At 46.8% G+C, this 27,832-nt stretch overlaps 1 protein-coding gene across 1 annotated transcript in view; it reads left to right on the top strand.

The window, feature by feature from the left end:
* The first annotated feature begins 13,388 nt into the window (after positions 1-13,388).
* The window catches only part of LRMDA (leucine rich melanocyte differentiation associated), a 1,296,919-nt gene continuing 1,282,475 nt past the window's right edge, over positions 13,389-27,832 (top strand). The window contains exons 1-2 of the mRNA XM_061180213.1: positions 13,389-13,613; positions 19,647-19,747. Coding sequence (XP_061036196.1) covers positions 13,584-13,613; positions 19,647-19,747 — 131 coding nt within the window. The 5' untranslated portion in view covers positions 13,389-13,583. The remainder of the gene's footprint in view (positions 13,614-19,646; positions 19,748-27,832) is intronic.

Raw genomic sequence — 27,832 nt, 5'->3', positions numbered from 1 at the left:
TCCCCACCTTTGCTACGAACCTTCTTTCTACCATGTGGTTCTTCTGTCACATTCTCTAAGTTTTGCTTGAAGAGCCAAAGGCCTTGCCATGTCTTCAGTCTCCCCGTACTGCTTCTTCCGAAGAAAAGGGAGTCTTTTTGCCATTTGCTGAGGGGGGGGACCAGCCCCTTCAGCAGGGATGGTAGGGTGTGGGGTGACAAGTGGCAGCAGTGGCCTGAGCAGCTGGCAGATATGGGGACACTGGTCCCCCACCGGGCTTGAGAGGCTGGGAGGATTGGGGAGTCTGGGGAGGGTCGGCTCTGCCGGATCATCAGCACCATCTCCAGCCTCCTTCCCTTTTAATGATAATTAACCCCCAGTTTGTGCAGATTGATTCTCCCTTTGACGTGGGAGCTGATGGAATGAATGAATGAGCTATTTCCTGCAGAACCAAAGTGTCAAAGAAGTTAGTAAACATGCCAAAAGGAGGCTGGAGCTTATGGGAATGAAATGTAGATTAGCTCAAAATGTCACAGAGGTGAAAAACTAGAGGAACAAGGGCTTTCTAGGAAGGATGGTTGTCCACCTACCCCTGGGTGCTTCTGCCCCAGCTTCAGTCCTCCTCACCTTCATCTAATAGCCTCCTAAGGTGTCTCCTCCCAGCCCCACTTCCCCAAAACTGCTTTGATTGGACCTTCGGTTGCCTCAAGCCCTTCTAGGTGACCTGTTTTCTACCAAAAAAAAGTTTCACGTGCCTTAGCTCCTCTCCTTCAATATTCTTACCATGAAAGCTTCCACTGTTTGTGCAGACTAGCCATCCAGCCAGACTGGGATCTTCTCCCTCACACCAGGCCACCCTCCTCAGTCCCATCTTTGCTTCTAAGGCTCCCTCTTGTACCATTCAGCTCAGGGCTCAGCTTCCCCTCCCCCACCTCCATCAGAGTAGATCATAGGCTTCAGTGTGGTGGGCCCCGGGGTCCAGCTGCTTGGTTCCACACTGCCACATTTCTTAGATGTGTGACTTGGGGCAGGGTTCTTAACCTCTCTGAGGTTTCAATTTCCTCCTGTGCAAAATGGATGTAATAATGGTACCTACCTCATAGGTCAGTGGGTAAATGAAATGAGACAATGCACGTGTGTGCCTGGCATATAGAAAGTGCTTTAAGTGGTTATTATTATTATCCGGCAGGTTCTTTCTTACCTCTGAACCCCTGCAGTGCTGTCTGTGCCACTCATCTACTAATTGATGATATCTTTTATTAGCTATTCATATTGTTTAACTTTGTGTTTGCATATGTGTATGCTCAACTTCCCAGTTAGATTTTAAGCTCCTCTAGGGCTGAACCAGATGCCTTCTTTTTATTCCCAACACAGACTAGCCAAGGGCTAAGTAAAAAAAAAAACAAAATGGCACGAATGAACACTTTTTTTTGGCCATGCCTTGTGACATGCAGGATCTTAGTTCCCGGACCAGGGATCGAATCCGTGCCTCCTGCAGTGGAAGCACGAAGTCTTAACCACTAGACCACCAGGGAAGTCCCACGAATGAATGCCTATTAAAACGAGGAATAAAATGTCCAATGCTTGTATAGTCCTGTCACAACCAAGATTTCCCTTAATCATCACAACAATCCTATAAGGCATGCAGTGTTACTCCCATTTTACAGATGGGGAAACTGAGGTTCGTAGAGAGGAAGTCATTTGAATTCCAAAGGTCAGGGCTCTTTCCTGCCTCACAATGGCCTCCTTCAGCTTTCAGAAATTCTGGCAATGCCTCCCTTTTCTGCTCCGATGCTCAAACACATCTTCTTTGCTAGCCCAGGTCAGCATCCCTGCCCGCTTTCTTTTTGTGTGCTCATGGAGCAAGCCATTTGAAATATTTCATTAAATGAAAAAACTGGTTATGAAAGAGCAGGAGCATGCACACACCCATGTTTAATACATGTCACCTAGGAAGCAGGCTGTAAGGTGTGACCAACCACTGGTCATCGTAGGGGGTGGGATCGTGAGTGATTTTAGCTTTCTTCTTGCCTACCTGTAGTTTCTATTGCAAACATTTATCACCTTTATAAATCGAGATAAAACAATAGAAGTTTTGTTTGTTTAACAGAGGCGACGCAGCAGCGCCGTTAGAACTCTCTTTGCTCCCTCGCCCCTCCCAGTTTCCTTTTACTAAAACATGCTCCCAATCAGAGGCAACCTCTTTCCTCTCCTTCCTTCCTCCAGGCACTGAGCCAGGTGGGCAGAGGCCCATCCCTGGCACTTTATTAGTCACAGGTTTGAAGTGCAGGGGAGGGTTGGGGAGGGAGGAGTGATTGGTGTGGGGTGGGAATTTGGGGATTCTTTTATCCCCTGCATCTCAAAGGCTGACAGGCTCTTGAGGGGTGGAAATGACTGGTAATTAGTGAACCTTCTCCCTCCGCACTAAAGACACACTTCACAGTCTGCGTGACCTCTGCAGCCTGGTGAGGCTTTGTTATGTAGATACTCTTAATTGGGTGAGTCACTTACTGCAAACAGCTTTGGGAGAGAGCACCGTGGGCTGTTTCAGGGAGGCTTCCTACCAGGGGTTCTAACTCAGGAATCGGGGATGCTGGCAGCAGTGGCCTCTAAGTAACTCCACCGCCACCGGTAGAAGTGGTCCCCACGTCTGGGAGTCAGCATGGTGAGCTTTTAGGGGGAATATTAAGCGTTGGCCTTTGTCGTCCTCCTCCCTCTGTCCTTCTCTTCTTCCCAGTTTATAGATCGCCTATTCTGGGCAAGGCTGGGAATATTTTGAGATATAAACTGGGTTCCCTACATTCAAGGAACTGATCACCTAGTTGGGAAGACAGGGACAGAAATAAATGTACATAACAACACCAAATAGCAGGCATTAATGCCAGGCACATGGGAGAGGCTATACAATGATGTTTCGGACCCCGGAGCAGAGAGCTGGAGCATTGGAGAAAGCTTACCAAAAAGGTGAGCAGCGCTTGGAAGGGGTTTGGGATAGGGGCTCCCCAGGACGAGGAGGCTTTATGAACAAAGGCATCGCCAGGTCACTGTCACACCCGAAGTCCTGGCTTGGCTCAGATATCAGATGCACAGAGTGCAGTGGGGGCATGATTCACCAGGTCCTCAACGTGCTGCATTTACATTATTGTCACATGCTGATGTTGATCCTAGGGTGTCCCATCTGCTGCGTCCCTCAGGAGGGCGCAATGCATGTAGACTTAAATGCATCAAGTCCCCCTGCCCCCTCCCAATCAGGTATTTTGGTGAATGGCACCATCTTGGCTCCCTCATCCTGGACTCCCAAACAGACATCAAGTCTTGGCAATTGGGCTGCAGTCTCTTTGCAATCTCTCCCTTCAGGCCCTCACCACCCTTCATGGGGAGTGGGGCTGCACTTTCAGAGCCTGTGAGGACATTTTCCTGCGCTTGCTCTCCCCCTCCTAATCCATCCTCCCTACAACTGTGAGACCAGTTGCCCTGCACCACAAATGTGACCACTTTACTCCTACTGTGGTCACGGTTAGGCCTGTATAGCTCTTTATGATCTGGCCCTTGCCTGCCTCTTCCGTGCTCTCCCCATCTGCAGGGTCACCAATGACCCCCCCTGTTGTTAAATCCAGTGGTGAATTCTCTGTCCTCAATTTACTTGACCTCAAGTAGCACTGGACAAGTTAATCACTCTTTCTTTTATTCCAACATTTTACTTATAAAAAATTTCAAACTTCTAAGAAATTTAAAGAACAGGATAATGAATGGCCAAGTCCCTTCCCCTAGACTCTTCAGCTCTTAACATGTTACCATGTAACATGTACCCCCCCACACGCATGTACACACACACACTTTTTCCCCCTTGAACCATTTGCAAGCTGTAGACATCTTGATGTTTATCTTAATTTCTTCAGCTTGCGTCTCCTAAGGAAAGAACATCTCTTATGAAACCACAATACAATTAGCACACCTGAGGAAAGTAATGTTAATTTAATATCATCAGTAATATCATCAAACGGGTCCACTTTAAATATTCCCAATTGTCCCTAAAATGTCTTTTTAGCTTTTTCTTCAGTTCCGGTAGCCAATAAAGGATCATGCATTGCACTTGGTTGTCATGTCTCTTTAGTCTATTTTAATCTAGAACATTCCTCCCTACCCCCTTTTTTTCCCTGATGATATGACATTTTGGACAGTCTAGTCCCATTCTCTCTCTCTCTCTCTCTTTTTATTGAGATATACTTGATTTACAATATTATGTAAGTATAGTGCTTCACAAATTTAAAGATTATATTCCATTTATAGTTATTATAAAATATTGGCTGTGTTCCCTGAGCTATACAATATATCCTTGAAGCTTATTTGTTTTATACATAGTAGTTTGTACCTCTTAATTCCCAACCTCTATCTTACCCCTCCCTGCTTCCCTCTCTCCACTGGTAACCACTAGTTTGTTCTTTTATATCTGTGAGTCTGTTTCTTTTCTGTTATATTCACTAGGTTGTTTTATTTTTTAGATTCCATATATATGATAACATAAAATATTTGTCTTTCTCTGTCTGATTTATTTCACAAAGCATAATACCTTCCAAATTAGAACTGTTGTCTTGAAGGATGTTCCACTTTTTGGATTTGTCTGTTTCCTCATGAGTAGATTCTGGCCAAACGTTTTGGCAAGAATAGCATGTGGGTGGTGTGTACTTCCTATTGTATCACATCAGAGGTCTGTATTGTCAGGTTGTCTCACCCTTGGAGATGCTAAGTTTGAGCTCTTGGGTAGGTTGTGACCGCCAGATCTCTTCACTGTAAAGGTATGTTTTCCCCTTTGTAATTTATAGGCAATCCGTGGGAGGATACTGTGAGACCATGTGAATTTCCTGTTCACCCAATGCTTTCAACATCCCCTGATGATCCTTGGCTGAATTGGTCATTATGTTGGAACTCCATCTCTTTGATCACTTTCTTTTCTTGGTTTCTAGGGCCTGACTTGCTTTTGGTTTCTCCTTACCTCTCTAGCTGCTCATTCTCAGTCTCTCTGTGGTTCCTCCCCTTCTCCTTGACCTCTGACTGTTAGTGCTCTAGGGCCCAATCTTCAGATCTTTTTCATCCTCTCTCGTGGCTTTAAATGCCATCTGAAAGCTGAGGACTCTGAAATTTCTAACTCTGGTACAGATCTGTTTCCTTCACTTTCATATGTTCAGCTTCCTCCTTGACATGTCCACTTATATGTCTCAAAGTCATATCAAACTTCTCAGGTCTAATGATCCCCTGATTCCCCCCTTCCCCGAATCTGCTCATCCATTTCATTGTGACAGCTCCATCCTTCTAGTTGCTCAGGTCAAAATCTTGGAGTTATCCTTGATTCCTGTGTTTCTCATACTCTCCATGTCAAACCCATCAGGAAATTCTGTTGATGCCCTGTTCAGGATATACCCGGGTGCTGTTCCCTGTCTCCAGGATTCCTGCCATAGCCCACTGTTTGGTCTCCCTGCTTCTGCCCTTTCCTATCCCTGGTCTGTTCTAAATACAGCAGCCAGAACAATACTTACACGATATGGGTCCTCTGCTCAAGCCTCTCCATCTCATTTGGAGTGCAAGCCCAAGTCCTAACTTCAGCCCATCAGGTGGTAGACGATCTGCACCCCCCATCCCCGCCCTACACCCTGCCCCATGATTTCATTTACTATTATTCTCCCCGTTGCTTACTCCACCCCAGTCACTCTGACATCTTTGCTGTTTCCCAAACCTGCCAAGCAACCTCCTGCCTCAGGGCCTTTGCACTTGCTGTTCTGGCTGCCTGGAACATTTTCCCCCTAGATGTCCACCTGGTTCTCCCTTGCTTCCCACAGGTCTTGGCCTAAATATCACTTTCTTAGTGGGGCCTTTTGATCCCCCTATCTACCCCTGGCACTTTTTATCCCCCTTCTCTGCTGTATTGTTCTCTCACTTAGCACCACCTGACATGCTCTGTATTTACTTGTTTGTTATCTATCCCCCTACTGAAAGTGAGCTCCACAAGGGTAGAAACTTTGTTTTCTTTACTGCTCTGTCCCCAGAGTAGTGTCAAGCATACAGCCAGCACTCAATACATATTTTTGAATAAATGAATTGAATGAACAAATTTCCAGTACCTCAGGAAAAGTTATAAACCCTCTGGGTTCCAAGTACCAACAATCTAAAGTGTCTGCATTCTCTACTGGCCAGTAGTAGCTATTGTAGTAGATGGGCGGCCAGGGTGTGTCTCGGATTGGGGTTCAGGGCTCAGATCGTAGCCATGAGATGGAACCCGTGATTCTAGCATTGGCATGTGTCTCTCGTGTATGCACTTACGTGTGTGTTTGTGTGCATTTGTGTGTCTGTGACAGTCTGTGCCGGTGCGGTCATGTATCAAGGTTAGTGATTCTTCTGTGTTCTCTTCTCCAAGAAAATTGCAGATGCTTTATAGGGCTGTAGAACTTTTGTGTGCCTGTGAATGTCTCTGCTTCCAGCTGCAGCATCTTGAGGTCTCAGCCCACCTGTGCTCTGGAGCTGAGGAGCCATCCAAAGCCTGATGCAGTTGTCCTGGGATACTCATCTTTCTGGCTGGGGTGACTCTACCCTTGGAAGCACTTGAATTCAAGTTCACCACTCAAGCACAAGCAAAATGACAACACGACAACACAACAACACAAGACTAAGAGAACGCTCAAAGCTTTTGCATTTGCTGTTCCCTCTGCCTGGAAAACCCTTCTCCCAAGTCTTCTCATGGCTAGTTCCATCTTATTATTCAGACTTCAGCTCAATTATTGCTCCCCTTAGAGAAGCCTCCCCAGAACACCCCACAGCTGTCTGAAGCTGTGCGGTTTGGGCATCACAGAAGCATTGTGAGTGGGGTTGAGGTCCGGTCCATGCTCCGCTCATCCAGGATTTCACAGGAGAAAGGCTCTGAACTTCTAGCAGAAACCTTGGACATTGTATCTAAATTAGCATCTCCACCCCGACTCTCTCTCACATTGTCTGCTTTTGTCTTCATAGCACATGTCAACGCTATCTGAGATTATGTATTTCACAGACTTGAACTTATTTATCTGCTTGTTACCTGTGTCTTCCATGTAAACCTCATGGGAGTAAGGACCGTATCTGTCTTGGTCCTTATTCTACCCCGAGTGCTGACACATAGTACGTGCTTACTAAATATTTACTAATGAGTATATTCGCTCTCCTTATTTTGGGGAGCTGTACATACTTACTTGTGTTTTTATTTTGGTAATAAATAGCTCCTTAGATCAGTTAGTCTACATTTAAGGAAACTGAAGATGTTAGGAGTGAAAGAGTCTCCGTGGGCACCCAACTGGCTAGTAGCAAAGCTAGGTCTTGAACCCAGGACTCTGGCCACTAAAAGCCTTGACCAGCCATTCATCTGACCCTCAGCCTCGGGTGCTGGTGGTGGTGGTGCCAGGTGCAGCTGACAGCTGTTTTGCCCCTGGGTCAGAGCTGCAGAGAGAGCTGGGGTTCCTTTCGAAGAAGTGGGAAGAGACGCTAAATTAATACTGGTAAATCATGCCAGAACGCTCGTATGCACATTATTATTATTGCCCCCCCATATATTCTAAAATAATCCCTGTAAATAATTATAAAAATAAATCTCAGTGACAAATTTTTTCTTTTATTTCCAGGAACACATTTATTCATCCTAATCTCTTCAGGGGTAGGACAAATTGGAGCACTGTGTAGTGAATACAATTTGCAAATAGGCGATATAAGTAGAGAGAAAATTAATATGTATTCCTCAGCACTCTAAAAGGAGAGGAAGAACATTAATAGCCATTTCCTTGCAGATATAACTTTGAAAATGTTATTTCTGATCCATCAGTGTGGGGCTCCACATGAGGAAAATGGTTACAACGTGACAAGAAGCGATTAGATGTGAAATGGCATCTTTCTGGCACTCCTCCCGTCTCTTTATCCTGTTCTTATTGGGACATAGGAGGAATCATGTTTTGTTCAGCAGATCACAGCTCTGGCCTGGGATCAGCTGCTCATTGGCTGGGTGGCCTTGGGTAATTCCTTTCTACTCTCTAGGCCTTGGTTTCCATATCAGTAGCTGGAGTAGATGAAGCAGTGAATTTAGGTGATCACAAATCCTAATTACGTGAAGGTACTTGAGGAAAAATAGAGATGCTACGGCACCACCTACTGAATTAGAATGTCATTTTCTGAGTTCTATATATTTTTTTAAGTGATATGCTGAAAGTCTCATGATTCTTTTGTTTTTTAATTTTTATTGTGGTATAATTGATTTACAATGTTGTGTTAGTTTTAGGTGTACAGCAAAGTGAGTCAGTTATACATATGCATATATCCACTCTTTTTTAGATTCTTTTCCCATATAGGCCATTACAGAGTATTGAGTAGAGTTCCCTGTGCTATACAGTAGGTCCTTATTAGTTATATATTTTATATATAGTACTGTGTATGTGTCAATCCCAATCTCCCAACTTATCCCTCCCTACCCCCGCACCGGTAACCATAAGTTTATTTTCTACATCTGTAACTATTTCGGTTTTGTAGATAAGTTCATTTGTCGACTTTTTTTAGATTCCACATATAAGCGATATCATATGATATTTGTCTTTCTCTGGTTAGTTCCATATATTTTAATTGAGGTCGGGGGAGGTTCCTCAACCTCTAAGTGGCAGAAACTTTCCAAGCCAAGCTGGGATTCTGGAAGGGTAGTTGGGGCTTAGACACTGCTCCCTTCTTCCCCACTGGACAATATAAAGTTGAACAGGTTCTTCTGGTCAAGGATCCCTTTCCCTCTCAAAAGTCCAATATGAGCCCCTCTCCCCAAGTCAGAGATGACCTTGCTCCTGAGCCCAGCTAAGGACTTAGAGTATCTGTCAAGTTCCAGGCAAATTGGGGAATAAGATTAGTTTCTCATTGCTGTTTTCAGGATTTGTGAAAATAATGCTAAGAAATCAGCAGATGGCAGTTTCATTTGTAAATTCTTTTTTTCCCCTGCCTTTTCCACGCCAATCTCCTCCTCTCTTGTTTTTAATTACAACGTAGTATTTGCATGTTGCAAAAAATCACAGAAGAAAAGCAGAAGCCCCTTTCCCACTCACCTTCCCCAAACCTGCTCACTTCCCCACTCCTTGCTAATGTTTGTATTTTAGTAGAGAGACAACAACAGAACCTTTTAAGATCTAAAGAGAAGGGAAATCTGAGGCACTGAGAATTAATAGTAATAATAATTATGATAATAGTAAATAATAACAATAAACTAACATCTGTGCTACAAATACTCATGCCAGACATTATGATTGCATTTAATATATATTAAAAATTTTAATTGTTCGGATTGGGAGAGCGGAGAGGTGTTTTGGAGAATAGATCATCCTCAGTCCCCTCACATGTGTGCACAAACTGCAGGGAGGGCCCTGGAAACCTTCCCTCTTTCCTACACTTCCCAAACGCCTTCTTTTAGGCTGAAAGGAGGCTGCTTCAGCAACGAAGAGCATTTTGTATGCAGACATCCAGCTTTTTTTTTTTTTTTTAATTGAAATCTGAATGTGGTGAGTCTGAACTAGGGGCTGGGGCGTGATTAATTACAGCAACCATGTTAACCTGCTCAGGGGCTGAGCCTGAAAGAAACGAGGTCAGGCTGAACAGAAATTCAGGATAGAGAGGAACGCTAATAAAACTTTGTTAACTGGCCCTGTCTTTCTTTCAGCTGCTGATGCACGGAGTTGGAAGATTTAAGGAATCAGTTCCTGTTTCGCTGGTTCTGGCCGACCCCAGAATCAACTCCCTTGATTGGAAATAAACAGGATCTTCCTTTTTATCCCCAGGAATGTGATGGAGGAAGGACTCTAGGGGAAAAGGTCTCTTCTGCCAAAGAATAATAATAATAACAAAGATGACAGTGGGAATAAAATATTGCCGTCTTCATCAAGGGCAATAAGGAAGTGTCTAGTTATATGTGTTGAGCCTTCTCACTCTCCGTATACGCATGTTAGAACTCCAGAATTCAGCCCAGGTTTTTTTTTTTTTTTTAATATTTATTTATTTATTGATTGATTTATGGTTGTGTTGGGTCTTCGTTTCTGTGCGAGGGCTTTCTCTAGTTGTGGCAAGCGGGGGCCACTCTTTATCGCGGTGCGTGGGCTTCTCACTATCGCGACCTCTCTTGTTGCGGAGCACAGGCTCCAGACGCGCAGGCTCACTAATTGTGGCTCACGGGCCCAGCTGCTCCGCGGCATGTGGGATCTTCCCAGATCAGGGCTCGAACCCGTGTCCCCTGCATTGGCAGGCAGATTCTCAACCACTGCGCCACCACAGCCCAGGTTTGATCTGAAATCTTTTTGTTCTGTGGTCCTCTTGAGTGTACTATACATATTGGGCTACATGTCTCAATTTTGGTTTCAGAAAACTGGATTACAATTACAGCACTTCAGGTTGACATAGTACGGTAAATGTCTAAGCATGAACCTCTCCTAAAGGGTATATCTCTGTCATGTGTACCCTCAGTGCCTGGCACAGTGCCTGGTCCTTGGAAGCTGGGGCAGAGGGGCTATGGTATAAATGGGGTAAGGCAGGGGGTGCCTGCAGCTCCCTCTCTGTTGGCTGAGGAATGGGGTGAGGGGACTGAGGAAGAACCCGGATGACTGCATGAACTTTCCCTTTCCCTCAGTGCTCCTGGGGCAGGGGCAGGAAGAACTGTGTTCAGGGAGAAACCCCAACAAGACTCATTCCCCCTGTTGACTTTTGTAAACTCCTTGTATTCCAAAGGAATCATTTGCCCACTTCTGGGCCAGCTGTATCTCAGCTTGCTCTCTCCCCTCCCAAGGGGAGGATCATGTTACCTAAAGAAACTCACTTTTTGCTATTTCATTTTTTTCTCTTTATAATTTCCCTTCTTTCTTTCTTTCTTTTTTACCTTTTGCTATTTCTATTAAATTTTCCTTTTTGCTCAAGAAGGTGATGAGGTAGAAGAATGTCCCCTCCCCGCTCTTCCAATCTTCCTTGGTCCAGGGATACAGATTCTTTTTCTCCTTCTCCTCTCCCTCCCCTTTGCCTGCCTTCTCCTTGTTCCTCTGTTATGAAGACGAACTTCCCAAAGCTGAGGGGAGTAGGGAGAGGTGAATCCAGTCTGTTTCTAGAGAAGCTCTCCCCCACTACATTCAGTAAAAAAAAAAATTTTTACTCTGCTCAAGAATTTTGAATAGCTCCCTATTGTCATCAGTTTATATACATTTCTAACATTAAAGTCCACTTTAATCTGAGCTATCCTGAACTTTATTCTTTGTGATTTCCCGATTCCCTCTTCCCTACAGTCAACTGGCCTTCCTGATGTGTTCACTTAGTGGAGACCAGAGCGGTTGGGGAGGCATTCTAGGCAAAACCAACAACTAAAAGGTGAGCAGAGGATGGGAGAAGCAGGAAAGGAGGCAGGAAAGGTAAAGGTTGACGGGATTTAAAAGATCTTGAGGGACATGAGTTTGATGATTTTGGGCTCAAGATTTGGGGCTGTATTATTAGATTGGGAGGAGGCCATTGAAAGATTTCAGGTAGGGTCAAATCAGGCGTTTAGAATGATCGCCCTGGGACTGTGTAGAGAAGGGAACAGCAGTGAGGGGGTTTGGAAAGGTGGCAAAGATCCCTGCTCACTTTGGTGTCATTGGTGGATAGGGTCTGCAGAGCAGAACTTCTATGCTCAGAAGACACAGCTGTGTATAGAGGCAGGGGCGTGGATGAGATGACCTCGAGCACCCTCCTCCTGGTGGGGGGAAGGGGTGGGGTTCCAGTTTCATCTCTGAGTAGGTTTCAGTTTATTTCCACATGTTCTCTCCTTCGGGTCAAAGCCCATCTAGAAAGGCCAAGGGGAAAGTTCGCCGGGGAGGGTAGAGTATCACTTCCTCCTTTTCAGGCAGGAAAGGCAGACAAAAGTGGACAATGGACCAGAGAGGGTGCATCCAGCAGAGAATGAGGGAGGAGCCTAAGGAGCTGGCCCGGGGCAGGAGGCCTCAGAGGATTCCCTTTGATCCCCCTTATCTGTGGAGGGCAAGCTTTCTTTTTAGGCCTGTGGGGCCTTTTGTTGCAAGCATTTCCTGGAACCCACCAAGGTAAACACAGCCAAGTCTGTGTTCTTACAGCTCCACTTTGCTGTGTCCGCTCCTCCCAGCAGAGAGAAGGGCAGGCGGGTCAACCCTCAGAGGTCAACCCCGCTCATCAGAATGATGACAATACAGGCTCACGTTACAGTGCGTTGGCACCAGGCCTGAGAGATAACCATGATGGCCACAAAATGCTGAACCACTATCATAATCATCACCGTCAGCTGCACAACCAGGGCCTTCTAAGTGCTGTTTAGACCCAAGGACCAATGAAAAGTCCTGTGAACACCCCCTTTGATGGAGATGGGGAGCTACAATCATCAATAGGTCTACTGAGTTGAGGTCTCTGGAATGCTTGTGACACCTGGAGTCTGGTGCGTGAGGACCCAGTTTTCCCTTCTCTATTTGAATGGTGCCTGTACCCATTGGTATGAAGGGAGCAGGATGGAAAGGCTAGTTAAGGCCGGGCTGCCTCTCAGCTGCAATAGGGGACGGCTGATAATGTGACATTGAATTGGATTCTGGTGATAGCTTTGTGCATCCTGGTGCTGGAGGTATGAAGGCAAAAATATGGAGAAAATCAGGGTCCTTTCAGTTGAGAACAGGCATGAGCTTCCATTTACCCGTCCCCTGGGCCTAACTTCATGCAGACAGGAGGCGGCAGGGGCTACCCCTCACTTCCAAATGAGGCAAAGGTGTGTGTGGGGAGCTGACCCCATGGATGACTTCCAGCCTCACATTTAACATTTCCCTGTGAGAAGAGAGGATAAGGGACGCCTGAAATTTGGGGACATCATTCAGCTCTTCTTCCCAGGGCGTATTCCTGTCAAGTGGGGTGCTATTAGCTGAGCCAGTGGTTTATTTATAGAAACATTCAATTCCCTCCTGCTCCCCATGCAAATGGAAACTCCACCCCATCAGGTGTCCTTTCAATCTCTCAACTCCCCTCTTCCCCTCAAAGTTGGGGAGAGGAATTCCCACCAAGATGCCCCTCCTCCCTGCAGTTGAGGACAGTTATGTAATCCGGATTGTGACATGGAGGAAAGTCCTGGCTCTCCACACGCCCCTGGCTAACGGCTGCGATGGGGAGCCCGTGATGGGAGACCTCCCTACTCCCCCATCCCCCAGTGCGCCGCTACCAACGCGCCAGGGCTCTGGGCATGAGATGGGGGCCGCTATTCCTGTTGCCCTGACCCTTCCTGAGCCGTAGGGTCCTGGGGCGCCCGTGGGCGGGGCACGGGGAAGCCCGGCGGTCTCGCCAGTGAGTCGGGCGCGGGCGCTGCGGGCACCTGTTGCGGCGCGCGGGGCGCTGAACAAGGCTCACCTGCGCGAGGGCCGGCCCAGGGCGGGCGGCGGGCGCACAGCTGAGCCGAGGTTCCGACGCCCGGCCCGCGCCTCGGGCTTCCGCCAAGTCAGCTGACCACCCAGTGCGGAACTAACAGCCGGCCCGAGCTGCCCGCCGCCGCCGCTGCTGCGCTCCTACTCCGCGCTCCGCGCTCGGTACAGCGCGCTTGCCCCGTCGCCATGGCTGGGCTTGTGGTCAGTGGAGCTCAAGTAAGTCCGCTGGGGCCACCCCGCCCCCGCCTTGGCACAGTCGGTCGGGGGAGGGAGCCCTGGGGTGAGCGGCGTCCCGAGGTTAGACGGGGCTCCCTGCCTCACTGCAGGGGGCTGCGTCGGCAGGTGGGGAGTGGGTCCCTGACCAGGCCTACCCGAGTTTGGTGAGCACAGGCTCGGTTTTGCGCCTGGCACACCTCCTGCGTGGGAGGAGGGGGGAAGGCCCCCAGGTCGCCCGGGTCCCCTCCAGCCCCGGCGCCCACTGACCAGGGGCCAGCCCGCGGACCTCTCCATCAGGCCGAGTGGGTAGTACCCACAGCCCACGGTACTTTTCCGGGCCCACAAAAAAGTTTTAATTCTTTCATAACCAGAAAAAAAAACCTTGGTCAAAGAAACGTTTTAATATATTTGTCTGTACACCAGTGCAGTTGTAGAATATAAATTGTAGCTATGGGTTCCCCCCACCCCCACCCCACGGAGGAAGGAATCTATGAAAGACACAGTGAAAATCATGATGCATCCCTGCAGGCGCTGGGTTGGGGGGTTCTGCTGCAGACTTGCTTCGGCTTCTGACTGCAGGCCCCTAATCAGAGGTGGGTAGAAGGCTACAGTTCTCCAGTTTTATTTCGGCACCTGATTTCTTTAACAGGCGTGCATGGGGAATGGCAACACTCCAGTTTCAACCCGAGGTGATAGACACCCAGCTTTACTTGCTGCCAGCCCTGTAGTGAAGCCTTAGGTGTTCTTAGTCATTGCTGGAGGGATGGACTCAGCCACTGTGGGGACCAGGTGCCTTTTACTTGCTGGAGAAGCCAGGTGTCCCTTTTAAACTCTGATTAAGCCAGCCCTCCTCCTCCCCACCTTTCCCTGCACACCCTAGAGAAATGGTTCTGAGGTGTTGAAGCTCTCCCCTTGGATTGCCTAAGGCAGGTAGTGTCAGGCAGAATTAGAGTTTGAGGTTACTTTTGGGCTAAGGGAAGGTTTCCCCTTCTCAGAGTTCAGAAGGGAGCAGGCCAGGGGGGTACCAGCCTGGGAAAGAGGTTAAAATGATGCATCTTATTTAGCTGGCAGGGAAAAGGGGCTTTCTGGGAGTTAACAAGGCTGCTGAGGGAAGGGCTGGAGGAGAGGGCCTCTGCCCAAGCAGGGTCCCTGACCCACCAGAACCTAGGTCTCTGCATTTCAGACCCAGGATTCTCTGGGTGTAGCTTCTTCCAGCTTCATGGAAGACTTGGCAGTGGGGCTGCCCCTTCCTGTGCCTCCCTTTCCCTTTCTCTTCCCCTGTTTCCCAAACTTGATTTTTTTTTTTGCGCCCCTTGATTTTAACACATCTCAGACTGCCCAAGGGCATTCACTGACCTGTGGGTGAGGCATTTCGGGCCCTTAGGGACAGTTCTAAACAGATGGAGCTGCCAGGGGAAGAGCTGAGCAGGCAGGTTGGGGAAAATGCCCTTGGGTCATTAGTGCCCCGTATTCTAAACCTCCTAGATCAGTGAATCTGAGTGGTGGCCCTGGGGTTAGGGTCTTTTTAGCATTCTCCCCCTTGCAGCCATTATAAGATATAGCACCTTGAATGTGTATCGCACATGGTACTTCTCAAACTTGGGATCCTTATAAAGGGGCGAAAAAACCCCACTTGCCGTGAGTCCACAGTATTACTGTTTTTATTACAATATTGCTTAAGTATACAAACATAAAACCAGATAGAACTTTTTCTAAGTTCATATTTAGAGACTTATAAGCCCCAAATAAAGGGATGGCTTAAGTGTAAAGATGAAAACCATAACACCCATAAAATTAAAATAAAGAGTTTAATGAGATGGGTGATGTTTTGCTGAAACTCGGTCACTGCTTTCAATGCTGCTGTAGGCTGACGGCCATCGCCCTGGGTTTGAGGAGTTGCACAGACCTGTAACACCACACGCTCGGGGATGAGGTGGTCCTCCCTCCACTTTTCTCTGTAAAATCTTTTAGCATGGATCTGACTCCATTTGGTCTTCTTTTGGCTTGAATGCATCATTTATATTCAGTACGAAAGCCTCAATCTTCCTTTTCCACTAGCTTAGGATAATTAAAGTAGTGGCATTCATACAACTGCAGGTATAAATGCAAACTTGAAATTTGGGTATTGAAATCTCATACCCAAGAGACACTGGAATAAGAAACCCCTGCCACAGGGATATTGGTCTGATTCAATAACTATTTACCCAGTGGCCACTAGGTGCCCAGGACAGGGCCGTGTGCTTTAAATATGTTAACTTATCTCATTCCTCAATTTTAACTTACATTACAGGGTAATATGTGACTCATGGGGCTGTTTAACCAGGGTTGACTAGTTAAGAGCCAGGTGGTAAGCTTTTAATAAATGTTAGTAGTTACATTATTCTTAACACCTTTGGAGGTGGTTAGTTTTTAACTAGTTTATAGAAGAGGAAGAGACTCCATGAGATTGTGACCCATCCAAGATGATACGGTTTGTAAGTAGCAGCACAGGGACCCAAACTCATGCCCAGAGCTGTTTCTACTCTCACAGAGCTTCCAGTACTGTGAACTTAAAATTAAGAATCCCTCACCCCTGGGTGGGGGCAGGCATCCTAAAATAATCTCCTCTCAGTCTGGCTACTACGGAAAAGTTCAGGAGCCAGACCATCCCAACTGCAAAGAGAAGCCCTCAGTGTTCTGCAGTTTGGTAATTTTCTGCAGCTTCTGCTCAGAGGAACTGGCTGTGTGTACATGTGGGTATCCCGCCAAGACATTCTTGTTTTTCCGTCTGGTGTTCCTCTCTGTAAGGGTCTTGAACTTGATATGTTTTCATTTCCCTGATAATGGTGTCCTTTTCTGTTGTAATTCCACACAGGGTAGAAGTCTTGGGGTGCATATTACATAAGGTAGGCAAACTAAAAGTACAAAACTTTGTTCTTCTGTTCACTCAAAATCAAGATAATTGACGAAATGCAATGACTTCTCATTTTGGATGGGCTCTTCTGTGCCATTTAAGATCTATTAAGCTCTGTATCCCTTCTCTTGTTTGGTGAAGATGCCAACTACTTTTGATCTGGCTCTTCTGGCTTCCTGTTTTATGTTAGGTGGTCCCATGCTCCAGAAAGTTTCCTGACATCCTGAGAGGTAATGTCTTCCACTCAGGAGCACTTCTTTTTTTTTTTTTTTAACTTTTTTTTAAATTGTATAACTATATATACATTTTTAAAAAAATTTATTTATTGATTTATGGTTGTGTTGGGTCTTCGTTTCTGTGCGAGGGCTTTCTCTAGTTGCGGCAAGTGGGGGCCACTCTTCATCGCGGTGCGCGGGCCTCTCACGATCGCGGCCTCTCCTGTTGCGGAGCACAGGCTCCAGACGCGCAGGCTCAGTAGTTGTGGCTCACGGGCCCAATTGCTCCGCGGCATGTGGGATCTTCCCAGACCAGGGCTCGAACCCGTGTCCCCTGCATTGGCAGGCAGACTCTCAACCACTGCGCCACCAGGGACGCCCCAGGAGCACTTCTTAAATAAGTTTCTCCTCTCATTATGAGTGTTGGTTGCAGTGCCTGGCAGTGACTGCTTGCTGCTTTTAAGCCTTTTCCAGCCAATTTGAACCCTTCAACATGTTTGACTTAACTCACATCTCAAAAAGCTTCCAGTTTACCATGAGGGTGGTCTAAGCATGCAGATGGCTTATCAAGTTGGTTTTCTTACTAAATTTTGGAGACTTGGTCTTCATTTCTGTGGAATAGGAGCAAGTTGTGCTTTGTTTAGTTCTCTTGGGATATTGCGCTGTTAAGACCATGGAATAAAACAAGCTGATGGAAGTCTTGTTAGACATGTTGTGAATGACCTGAATGCTTCATGGTGATAGCTGTCCTTGGTGTTTGTTTGCTCTGAAGTGGAATCCTACGGAAGAAAAAGGGGAGCAAATATCCCTCTTTCCCCAGACTCTGACACTCTTCTGGGGCCTTCCACACGGTGTCATGAGGTAGTTCTAGACCTTTCAGCTAGGAAAACTCATTTTGAAGCCGAAACTTGATGATAGATGCACCACTGGATTTTGTTGTTGAAGAAAATCCACATCCACATGTGGATATTTAAGAATTCCATGGCCTGCATTGTTGGAAGTCCTTATTCCTGGTACAAGGTGTGGTCCAGGCTCTATCATTAAGAAAGATGCATTATAGTGGGCAGGCCTCTGGAGTCTTAGTTTCCCTGTATAAAACATGAGGGGTTGTGATTGAGTCCCTACTAAATTTAGTCTTTGATGACCCTATGAGGAAAGAACTCAGTTCCTACATTGAAAGCTCAGCCTCTCTGCTTCATACATAGCAGAGGTCTTGAATGATTTTGATGTGTACAAGATGGTGGTGCATTTTGAATGAAAGGGATGGGTTTTCAGGTGAGCACCTTGGGCCTGGGGACCAATGTGAACATATAATACAGAAGAAGCTGCTGATGGAGTGGACATTGGAGTGATTGAAATCCCTAGATTCTCCAGTCTCTCCTTAGTGTATAACTTCCATCTCTGCTTGGAAGCAGAACTTAATTTGTTACACAAGGAGTTCTGAAGAAAGATGGGTCTCGTGTAGAAAGGGGAGAGATTACCATATTTAACTTACAGCTCTTTAGTTTCTAGCCTGTATCTTCCTAAGTCAAAATAATTTTATTGGAGTCAGCTATTTTTCTGTCCCTTATCCCCACTTTGTCTCCTCCAGGAATGAAGTTACTGAAGGAGAGTGAATACACGATGTTGTATCATCAACAATTGGTCCCCATTGGATAGGACAGGGTTGAGAGATGACCTGAAAAATTGAGGGTGCTAGGGTGCAGCGTGCCTTGTATTAGATTGAGCCATATGAAAGTACTGTTGTGTAGTTCTACAATGATCGAAATATTAGTAATTCATACAGTTTAACCCAATACCTGAGGATGCAAGAAGGCCACCATATTCTTGTTCTCAGTTAGGAATCACAACTTCCCCACCCCCCTGGACACCTCTCTCTCATTCCAAGACGTCCTTGTCTGTATGTGTAGAAGAATGAGGGTTTGCAGGGGGAAAGGATCAAGGCTACAGCCACGAATTTATGCCGAGCAGTTGAAGGTAGGGTCCTTTAGTGGGAAAGCGTCATGTACTGTGACCCACTGGCCACCTGGTCACTGGTTTGTCTTACTGGTTTTGGAATTAGTTGCCAGTCCTTCCTGCAGTGTGCTATCTGTAAAAGTGAGTTTCAAAAACTCAGTGCTTGGAGCAGTGAGAAAGCCCTCTGACCTTGTCACAGTCAGAAGTTTTGGGATCAAATTTCAGTTCAGCCTCTTAATGTTTGGGTACACTCTAGGTAAATAATAATAATAATAAAATAAGTAAAAGAATGCCTGAGGGAACAGCTCTGCAAGCAGAGTGGGGTTGATTGCCAAAGGATCCCTGGAGGACAGAGTCTTGGAAGCTCTGGCCACCCGTCATTGCCCCGTCGCCTTGAGTCAGCTTCGTTCAGAGTGTGGAGGACATTTTATACACGGTGGAAATAGGATGGGATTGGCGGTCTGGGGAGGTTTTCTTGTCCAACCCCATTTGTTCCAGCACCCTGCAGGTTGAATGCTGGTAAGTGCATCTGCTGTGTCTTTTATGAGGTAATGTGTATCACAGGGTATTTGGGGGAGGGTGGGAGCAGAGGAGGGGAAGCAGCAGAGCCAGAGGGGCAGCTGTTGGGAAGGCCCCTGAGCAAGAGGCTGATTGCTGTGATTATACCAACGTGCTCTGACGTTGGGTTTTTTTTTTGGGACATCTGAATCAGGCCAATTTCAGTCCAGTTTCCATTGTGCTGGGATTAGTCTCCATCATGCTAAGTGTACCAGCAAAGGGGAGCTGTTGGCAGAGTCCCTGAAGCCCCCAAAGCTGATTTGATCAGGAAAACAGCCACACGTGGGGCTTCTCGTGTGTGAAGCGTGTGTTTCAAGTTGTGGAAGCAATCATCGGATCAGTGACGCAGGGTTGTGAGCAGCTGGGTGATTTCCGTTGGCCACAATTGTTTCTGTTCCATTTAATTTCCAGGTGTCCTACATAGGCCAGGACTGCAGAGAGATTCCAGAGCACCTCGGCAGGGACTGTGGACATTTTGCAAAGAGGCTTGATCTGAGCTTTAACCTTCTGAGGTATGTAACCTTCACGAGACGCAGACCAGGCCTGGGAGGCCCAGTCCCCCTGGTAACGGCCTGCAGATAAAAGTCAGACATCCCAGCTCTGCATAGGGTACAGGGCTGTGAGACCTGTGGAACCGCACCCCAAAGGTTTGACTCTGCTTCACATGGTTCTCTGCTCCCCTCTTTGCGCCGATGAAAAAGCAGTGAGCGTGGGCATCCTCGGTCTCACATGTGTCGCGAGAGGGCCGTCAATGTCACTTTGTTCTTTTCCTTTCTCACTGATGTCCGTGCAGACGAGTTAGAATACTCTTGGGGAGAAGGTGAGGTAGAACCAGCAAGTGTTTTGGGGGTGTTGAGGAATGCTTTCCTGGATAACTCCATCGCCCAAAGATTTGCCAAATCCCAGGTAGAGTGTTTTTGTGTGCTTTTTTTTCTTTGCCTTTTTATGAATTGGAACTTTAAATATTTGTGATGATGATTTCTCCCAGATGGTATTTCAAAGTAATTCCAACACTTTTGGCATGGGGTAGGTGGGAGGGAAACTTGAACAACTGTTCCAAACTTGGCAGAGAAGGTAAGTGTGATCGTCTGTATTATTCCAATGGAGAAAACAGTTATTTCATTTCTTCCTAGAAGATTTTGAATTGCGACTGGCTTGGGGGCTTCGGGGAGGGAGCTAGGAGGTTCTCGGAAAGCAGGTATCAGTGGGACAAATGGGCAGGGGTCTGGGTGGTGGCTTTTCCTAACGAGGTGGTTCCACACAAAGGTTTTTCCTAAGTGTCCCCTTGAGAGCCATGCTGTCCTGTGAAGGGAACAAACTGTCTCAAGGTGGAAGGAGGGGTGAGGAGCTGGAATCCCACCCCAGGGCTTCTGTACTTTCCTGCTTCCATGCTGCGGAGTGTCTTCTGAGTCGGGACACTTGGGAATTACGGATTCCAGGGAAGATGGACAAAATTCAGGGCTTTAAGGCACCAGAGGGTAGAGGGGACTTGAAGCTAAGCCAGCAGAGCTTCTTGGGCTGGTGCTCAGGAACTCACAGCTGAGATGCATGGTCTCCAGGGAAGGGGCGTCCAGGGAGTTGTGTTGGGAGAGAGTGGGCGCTGTGTGCTTTCTCTCCTTGACTCCCAAGGGGTTTGTATGCTTCTGGAGAGGCGTGGAAACTGAAAAGTTGCAAAGTAATAGAGTGATGAGAGGATGCCAAACAAACGTGGACTCTAAAGAAACAAAGGATGGTTTTTGGTCCCTAACCAAATTGGGGACAGAATACACAACCTGGACTGGACAGTGCCTGAGACACGGGCGCCCCTTAAATAGCTCCCAGGACAGACTCAGGCAAAGGGTTCCTTGGGGCATCGGAAGGAGTTCTTCCCATGTGACCAGCTTCCGGGGGCTTGGGGCTCTGTGGCTCAGGCGGTGGCTGCTTTGCTGCTGGGAGCCCGGATGTGGGTTTGAGGAGGCTGGGCCCTGTGAGGGAGCGTGTCAGCAGTCACAGGTCATGGGACTGGGCTGCCAGCTCTGAGGAAACAGCCGTCTTTGTCATGCTCCGGGCCCTGCCTCCCTTTGGCAAAGAAGGGGCTGGAATCCTGGGAGGTGTGTGTGTGCCGAGCGAGAAGGGGGTCTTGGCTCTGAGGGGCTGGATCTAAAAGGATTTATCACAGGAAATGATGGGTCCTGGAGGCAGGAACATTTTGTGAGAAGGAGGTCGGTGGAATAAATTCAGGGGGAGAGGAGTTAAGATTTTTATTAATTTTTGTTGCTGTTGAGGAGACAGATTTCTGTAAGTGTTGCGTTTGAGGAGTGATCCCTTCTGGTCGGGAACCTGTTCTTATCCCTGTTGTGGTCAGTGTGTGGGTTATAGCTGGGTTGGGGCAGGGATGAAGTCTAATGGAAGGGTTTATATTAGGACTTATAAAGTCAGAAGGTGTTACAGACCACAGTGGAGAAAAGTAACCCTGGCTTGACATGGTTATGTTGGGATTGGCTCATCTTTGATGGTCTTATTAACCTAACTCGGGGGCGAAGGGAGGTGGCACTATTTATCTTGGGTGTCAGAGGACGATGCAAGCTTACTCGGGCCCTGGTCTCTACCTTCAGCTGGATAAATATTCAAAGACGACTTAGATGCCTAACTAATTTCTCTTAAAAAAATGGGGGAGGGGAGAGAAGGAGGGGAAGGGAAGAGAAAGATAATAAACTTACCTTCCAAATAGACGGGAATGTGACAGATGTCACTAGCCCACCAGGCTGCAGGGATCATCATACCCAAAGGAAATACTGTGAATCCCCATCCCACCTTCTGTAGAAGGTTTCTTCCCAGCCCTGCCTTACTATTTCCATGGAATTTGGGGGAGCATATCACCCTGTATTTGCTCACCACCTGGATTCACCATAGCTCCCTGTTCTAACTCTCTCTGCTCTGTCTGCTGTTCTCCCTCTTGGCAGCCTGTCTGGCCCCACTTGGGACACCCCCTTCATCTCTCTGAAGCCCAACACAATGTTACTGTGTATTATGCCAGTTCAAAGTGTGCTGGGGGTGATAGGATGGTAACTGTTGGACGCAGCAGGAGACACATTGGGCTAGCATTGTTCCTGGAAATCTTCTGGGTACCCCCTTGCCCTAGAGACCTTCTCCTTGGCGATTCCTCTCATTAGGATCAGGTCTCCTGCATGTGACCAGGAGCCCCTCTTTCCCAGCCACTTTCTCTGCTTTCCAATGTCACTTATCTTCTTTCCAGAGCTGCCCTCAGAAACACAAAATTCTTCTTTCTCTGTTATATTCAGAAAAATCACCCCCCTTCCTTTTTATAGAGCATCTGTGCAGGCTTCCTTTTCTCATCCGAAGAGTCAGATCCGGGTATTGCCTTAAATGGATGAGAGCCACTAATACAAATTTTGCTAATCTCATAAATCACAAAATCAGCTGCAGTCTGTTTGTGCTTTAGAGTACAGCTTGTTTTTAGGCAAGGAGTTCTATTTATTCATTTCAAAATATTTAATACGTTCACATGGCACAGTCTTTAGGAGGAACAAACATGCAACCAGTGAAAAGAAAGTCTCCTTTACACGTAAGTCCTTTTGCCTCCTGGTTCCCATCTGCACTGCTAACTACTGGTAGTTGATTTTTGTCATCCTCCAGAGATAGTCCATGCATATACTAACATGAGAATTTCTCATGTGGCCAGATTTATATTACTTCTTGCCAAGATGTTAGTTAAAACGGAGGCACCAGGCTTCCGTTAACCACTTGTGATAGGGACATCCTTCTCTGTTGTCTATTAATTCATAGCCCGTCATCGTTGTTAATTTCATTCATGAAAGTGATGTTTCTGCTGATTGTCTCTGTGGCCACCTGTTCATGCTGGAGGGGAGTGTGGTTATGGGTTTGTAAGCTCTGACCTTTTATTTTTTCTTCCTGTTACACCTTAGCGTCTTGTCTCCTGTGTTAACTATGGTGACTCCATCTCTGCCTCAGTTGGGTTGTCCAGTAGTAAACTATGCAGAAAGTCGTGGAAGTTGAGACTGTCTTGCTTCTATGACTCTGTCCTGGAGGGAATTAAAGTCCCTGGCCAGTATGTTCTCTGTCGGGTTGGAAAGGGAAGCAAGACAAAAGGTCCAAATAAAATTTCTGGCTCCCTTAAAAGACTCAGACATTCCTTACCTGCTCTCTCAGCCCAGACCTCATTCTTCCTGTTATGATGAAAACCAGGTGAACTGCAATGACTGTGAACTGGGACCAGCTCTCTGGACATGATTCTCAGGTGTAGGGTCCTGCCATCCCCCCTTTAATGGGCATATTAGGTAACAGCCAAGAGGAGTGAAGTTTTGTCCCTTAAACTTAGATGCATTAATGATCATGAATCCAGTGTTTACATCTGCATGACATTGTACTTTAGGTTTTATTTTTTGAAGACAGTCTTGTAAATAATGAAACCAACAATGATCAATTTAGAAATCTTGAAAAACACAAAGGTATGACAGAAACCCTCTTTCTCTCAAATTTTCACTGATAATCTTACCACCCAGGAATCACCATTGTTAACATTTTATTGTCTTGGAGTCTTTCATAATGCCAAATATTTTTAAAATGATGCTGTTGCTTACATTGTGTTGGAAGCATATTCCCATCTCAATAAATATTACAGTTTTTAATGGTTTCTTATTTCTTAATGTTGGACATTTAGATTGTTTCCAGATTTTTACTGTTATAAATATCTCTATTATAAATTGCCTTGTAATACTCATTGATGAATGTCTCTGATTAGTTGTTTGGGGCAAATTCCTGGAAATGGAATTGTCAGAGAGCCTTGATACAGATGGCAGATTGCCTTAAAGAGAGGTTATACCGATTTCTGCTACCAGGAGTATTTGAATATCCATTGTCCCAAACTCTTACTTGAACTCGTTTTTGAGGTTTTCATATTTTACTTTACTTCTGTGATCAGTACAGAGAGTCCTCCAGTTCCTTGATCGAGGCAAAGAGATCTTGGTAATGAGTTGTTCCAGCTTTCATTTTCCTTCTCCCCTGACTGGGAAAGGGCAGTGTTCTCTCTGGTGGCCCGTTTCTCTCCCCCAAGGGCCTTGAGTGGGTTGGGTGGGTTGCCTGCTGAGCTTGTGAACACAGTGGGCAGAGCAGAGCTCCCATGGCACACGGTGATAAGCACATCTGTGTCAATCTGGCAATAAAATTGAGAGGGCTTAATTGATCTATGGCAACAGGAAGCTTACGTTTTAAAAATCATTGGCAGTTGTATCTTACTTAGCATCACTCTGATAAATGTACTGGATGGGAGAATTGCTTAGGAGAAACTTTCTTAGGTGGGAGCTTGCTGCTTCTCTGGCTTTGTCCAGGATGACGGTGATGGGCTGGGGAGTTTGGGCAGCTCCAATAGAGAAAGGGTGGCTCCGTCCTCCCTGCCAGGCAGTGAGGTGGACAACTGGTACACTGTCAAATCTTCGAGGACGGACATACCACCATATCTATGCCTATTACTAACTGCTGGACAAAACTGGGCCTGGTAGCTTGCTGCTCCGTTGGGAAAATGGGCAGTGTGATGAAAGGAGCCAAGGCTTTGGGGTTCGGCCACCCTGGCTTGAAATCTTAGGACTGTCACTCACCAGTTGTTTAACTGGCCTTGGGCTAATTACAAAAATGTTGAGTGTGTAACTGTGTGTAAAGTGCCTAACAAATTACCTGGCACATAATAGGTCTTGAGTAAGCAGAGCTATGGTTAGTGCTTAAACATGGCGCTAGTGAGGCTAAAAACCAACTTTTAGGGGCCCTCCATAGGGCCATTTCACTCTCTGGTAGTCATTGGGGTTCCTCACAAACATTCAAGATTTCCTCTTTAAGTATATGGTATGTTTGCACATCTTTGCACCCTTTGGTATAACCAGTGGCAGAAACTTTAAGAGCCAGTGCATAATTTGCCACTTTCTCTTCTGCTTGCTGTGATCATCAGTCTTGGGTTCTGACCATAAATGACCAGAACCCCTTGCTGACCTATGTTGGATATAGATTGTAAACGAGAAATTTGTGTTACAAGACGTGAAGTTATTTAATGCAGTGTAACCTAGCCTGTTCTAACTGGTACAAATACCTTAGTTTTCCAACTGTCTGACATTGCATAGGCTAAAGCCCACTCATCTTGCTCACATTTTTCTTCCTTCCCAACTGGGAGCGTTCCTTTGTTCATATCATGGTAGGAATGAGTAAGAGAGAGAACTCCCCGCCTAGACTCTTAGGAGAACAGCTCGAAGGTCATGTTCTGTTGGTGTTGGGTCTTCATCAAACCGTTTCTTTGCAGTCAGGGGCCTTGTTCATAGTTGTTTTCAAAACCCAAATGTAGTGGTCTTACTTGGGGAGCTCACTGATATCGGGGTTGGGTTGGCAACAGAGCTCATCATGTTGGTGAGACTTGAGAGGAAGAGATGATGATGGGAAAGATAGGCTTTAGGAAGAGAAACTGTTAGTGAATTTTCACAATAGTTCTAGGGCCTTGATAAGCCCTGAGTGATTCAAGGAGGTGAGGGTCTACGTATGTTGGAAGCAGTGTTCTCTCTGATCTGGGCAATGCTATGAAAAGCACCTTTTTTGTTCCGAGAATATTATTGGCCATTCTAGTGTCTCCGGCTACCAGAAGAACATACAGTCAAAAGGTGAAGTGGAAAATGACCTGGCAGGTAATGTTTGATGTCTCGATAGCAAGACTTTGATTTCCTTGACTTACGACCCTTTCTAGAGTGACCTTTGTGACTGTAGAACCACCAAAAACAGTTTAAAGGAAAACAGGAAGGGAGGGAAGGAAGATGACCCAAGGGAGCAGGTAGGAAGCCACTGCGAGTGAGGTTTATATGGTACTTTGCTGCCTCCCTCCCCCAAGAATGTCCTGACTTCATGGATTTCTACCCTTTGGCCAGAAAATAGGGTATTGAGCCACAGAGTGTAAGACTGAGCTGGGGCAGTGGTGGGCCTTTGGAGTGAGTTGACTGAGAGACTGTGGGGCTTTCCTGAGGTTCAGCTTTCTCATAGATGGCGATGTTCCCTATGACTCGCAGTGTGGTTTAGAAAGGGCTTTCATAAACCTTGTCTCCATATTTCCTACAGTGTTGCCTGCAGGATGAGAAATTCGTACACTTGTTTAGTAATGCCTTTTATTTCTCATCTCACCCATTTAAGTCCTTCAGAGCCTTCGGTTAAATTTTCCTTTTTTTGTAAAGTTTCTCTCTCTGAGCCGTTTGGAGCTTGGGCCCCCCGCTCTACCCTCTCCCCCTGCCCTGCTCTCTGCTCTGAGGTCATTGCGCATGTGGTGGTGATGCTGTCTATTGTCAGGGTGGCTGTTGGAAGCAGGGGTGATTTTCGGGAATAGGGGGAGAGACCGGCGAGTTTCACCCGTTCAGACTCTCTTACTCACTGGCCTTCTGTCTTCTAAACCACGAAGTTCTATCACAGTGATGGCGGTGGGGACTCGACTAGCATTTAGTGGGTGAGGCCTGGGGTGCTAAATGTCTTGTAGGGCATGGGACAGCTTTAGACCAAAGAACCCTCTCTCCCCCACGCCAGCTGCACCCTGAGGAAGACCTCTGAGTCCTGTAGGCGAGAGCTGGGGAATGGCTCCCTTCATGAAGTAAAGCAGCCTTGCAGATGAGTACCCAGAGGTGACTTGCTCGGCCCTGCAAAGGAGCCCAGGGACAAGGGGTCAAACAATTGACATTAGACATCATGGTTTTTTTCCTTATTAATACATGAGCAATATTATAGAGCACTTGCTACATGCCAAGGCTGGGCAGAGCACCTACCAGGTGTTAGCTCGTTCAGTCCTCCCAACAGTATTTTCCGATGTAGCCACTGAGGCCCAGATAGGGGTAGAAATCTCCCCCAGATCACAATGATGGTTAAATGCTGGGATTAAATGGCCCTGGTGGTTTGACTTCAGCTTTGCAGTTACTCTAGACTGCTTCTCATGGTATAAATCATTGCTTTCTTTGTGCGAGAAGATGGGCGGTCATTTCCAAGACTATATTTCCTTGGGGGCAGGGGAGTTTGTTATATAAAATCACGAGCAGCCTGTGGAATTCACGGAAGCTGGGTCAGAGTGGATCCTGCAACTCCAGGTTGGAGACTATAGAAGCCTCAGGGTTGTCTCTGTTGCATTTCCTTCTCTCTCCAGTTTCTCCCACACCTTCCTGATGTGCAAAGTTTGGTGACCTCGTGAGGCCTGGGCCAGCTGGGAGTTGGGGGTTCCCAGAGACCTCCTCCTCTGCTTTTATTGCCCCCTCTGGGTTACGAGGCATGGCTCAGATGGTCACTGTCAGGGCAAGAAATGGCTCAGCATTTGCCATGGCTCTACTGTCCCAGCCTCAGGATGGGGAACCTTGAGACGGATGACTGCGTGCATGACTTTTGATTCTGGAGGGAAAAGAAGAGGGTGTGTGTGTGTCCATGTCTGTGTCTGTACTTGGTCATGTACTCACTAGCATGCACACACCCACCATGTGAAAAGCCTCTTTCCTCTTGTCTCCTTGGGGACTGCTGTGCTGGTGATTTCAGCTGTTCCCTGCCCCTTTATGATGAAAGGGGAGTGATTATGCATTTTGCTG

The sequence above is a fragment of the Eubalaena glacialis genome, chromosome 1, assembly GCF_028564815.1.
Source record: "Eubalaena glacialis isolate mEubGla1 chromosome 1, mEubGla1.1.hap2.+ XY, whole genome shotgun sequence".
NCBI lineage: Eukaryota > Metazoa > Chordata > Mammalia > Artiodactyla > Balaenidae > Eubalaena > Eubalaena glacialis.
Note: the sequence above shows the minus strand (reverse complement) of the source record. Positions and strands in the feature narration are given on the sequence as shown.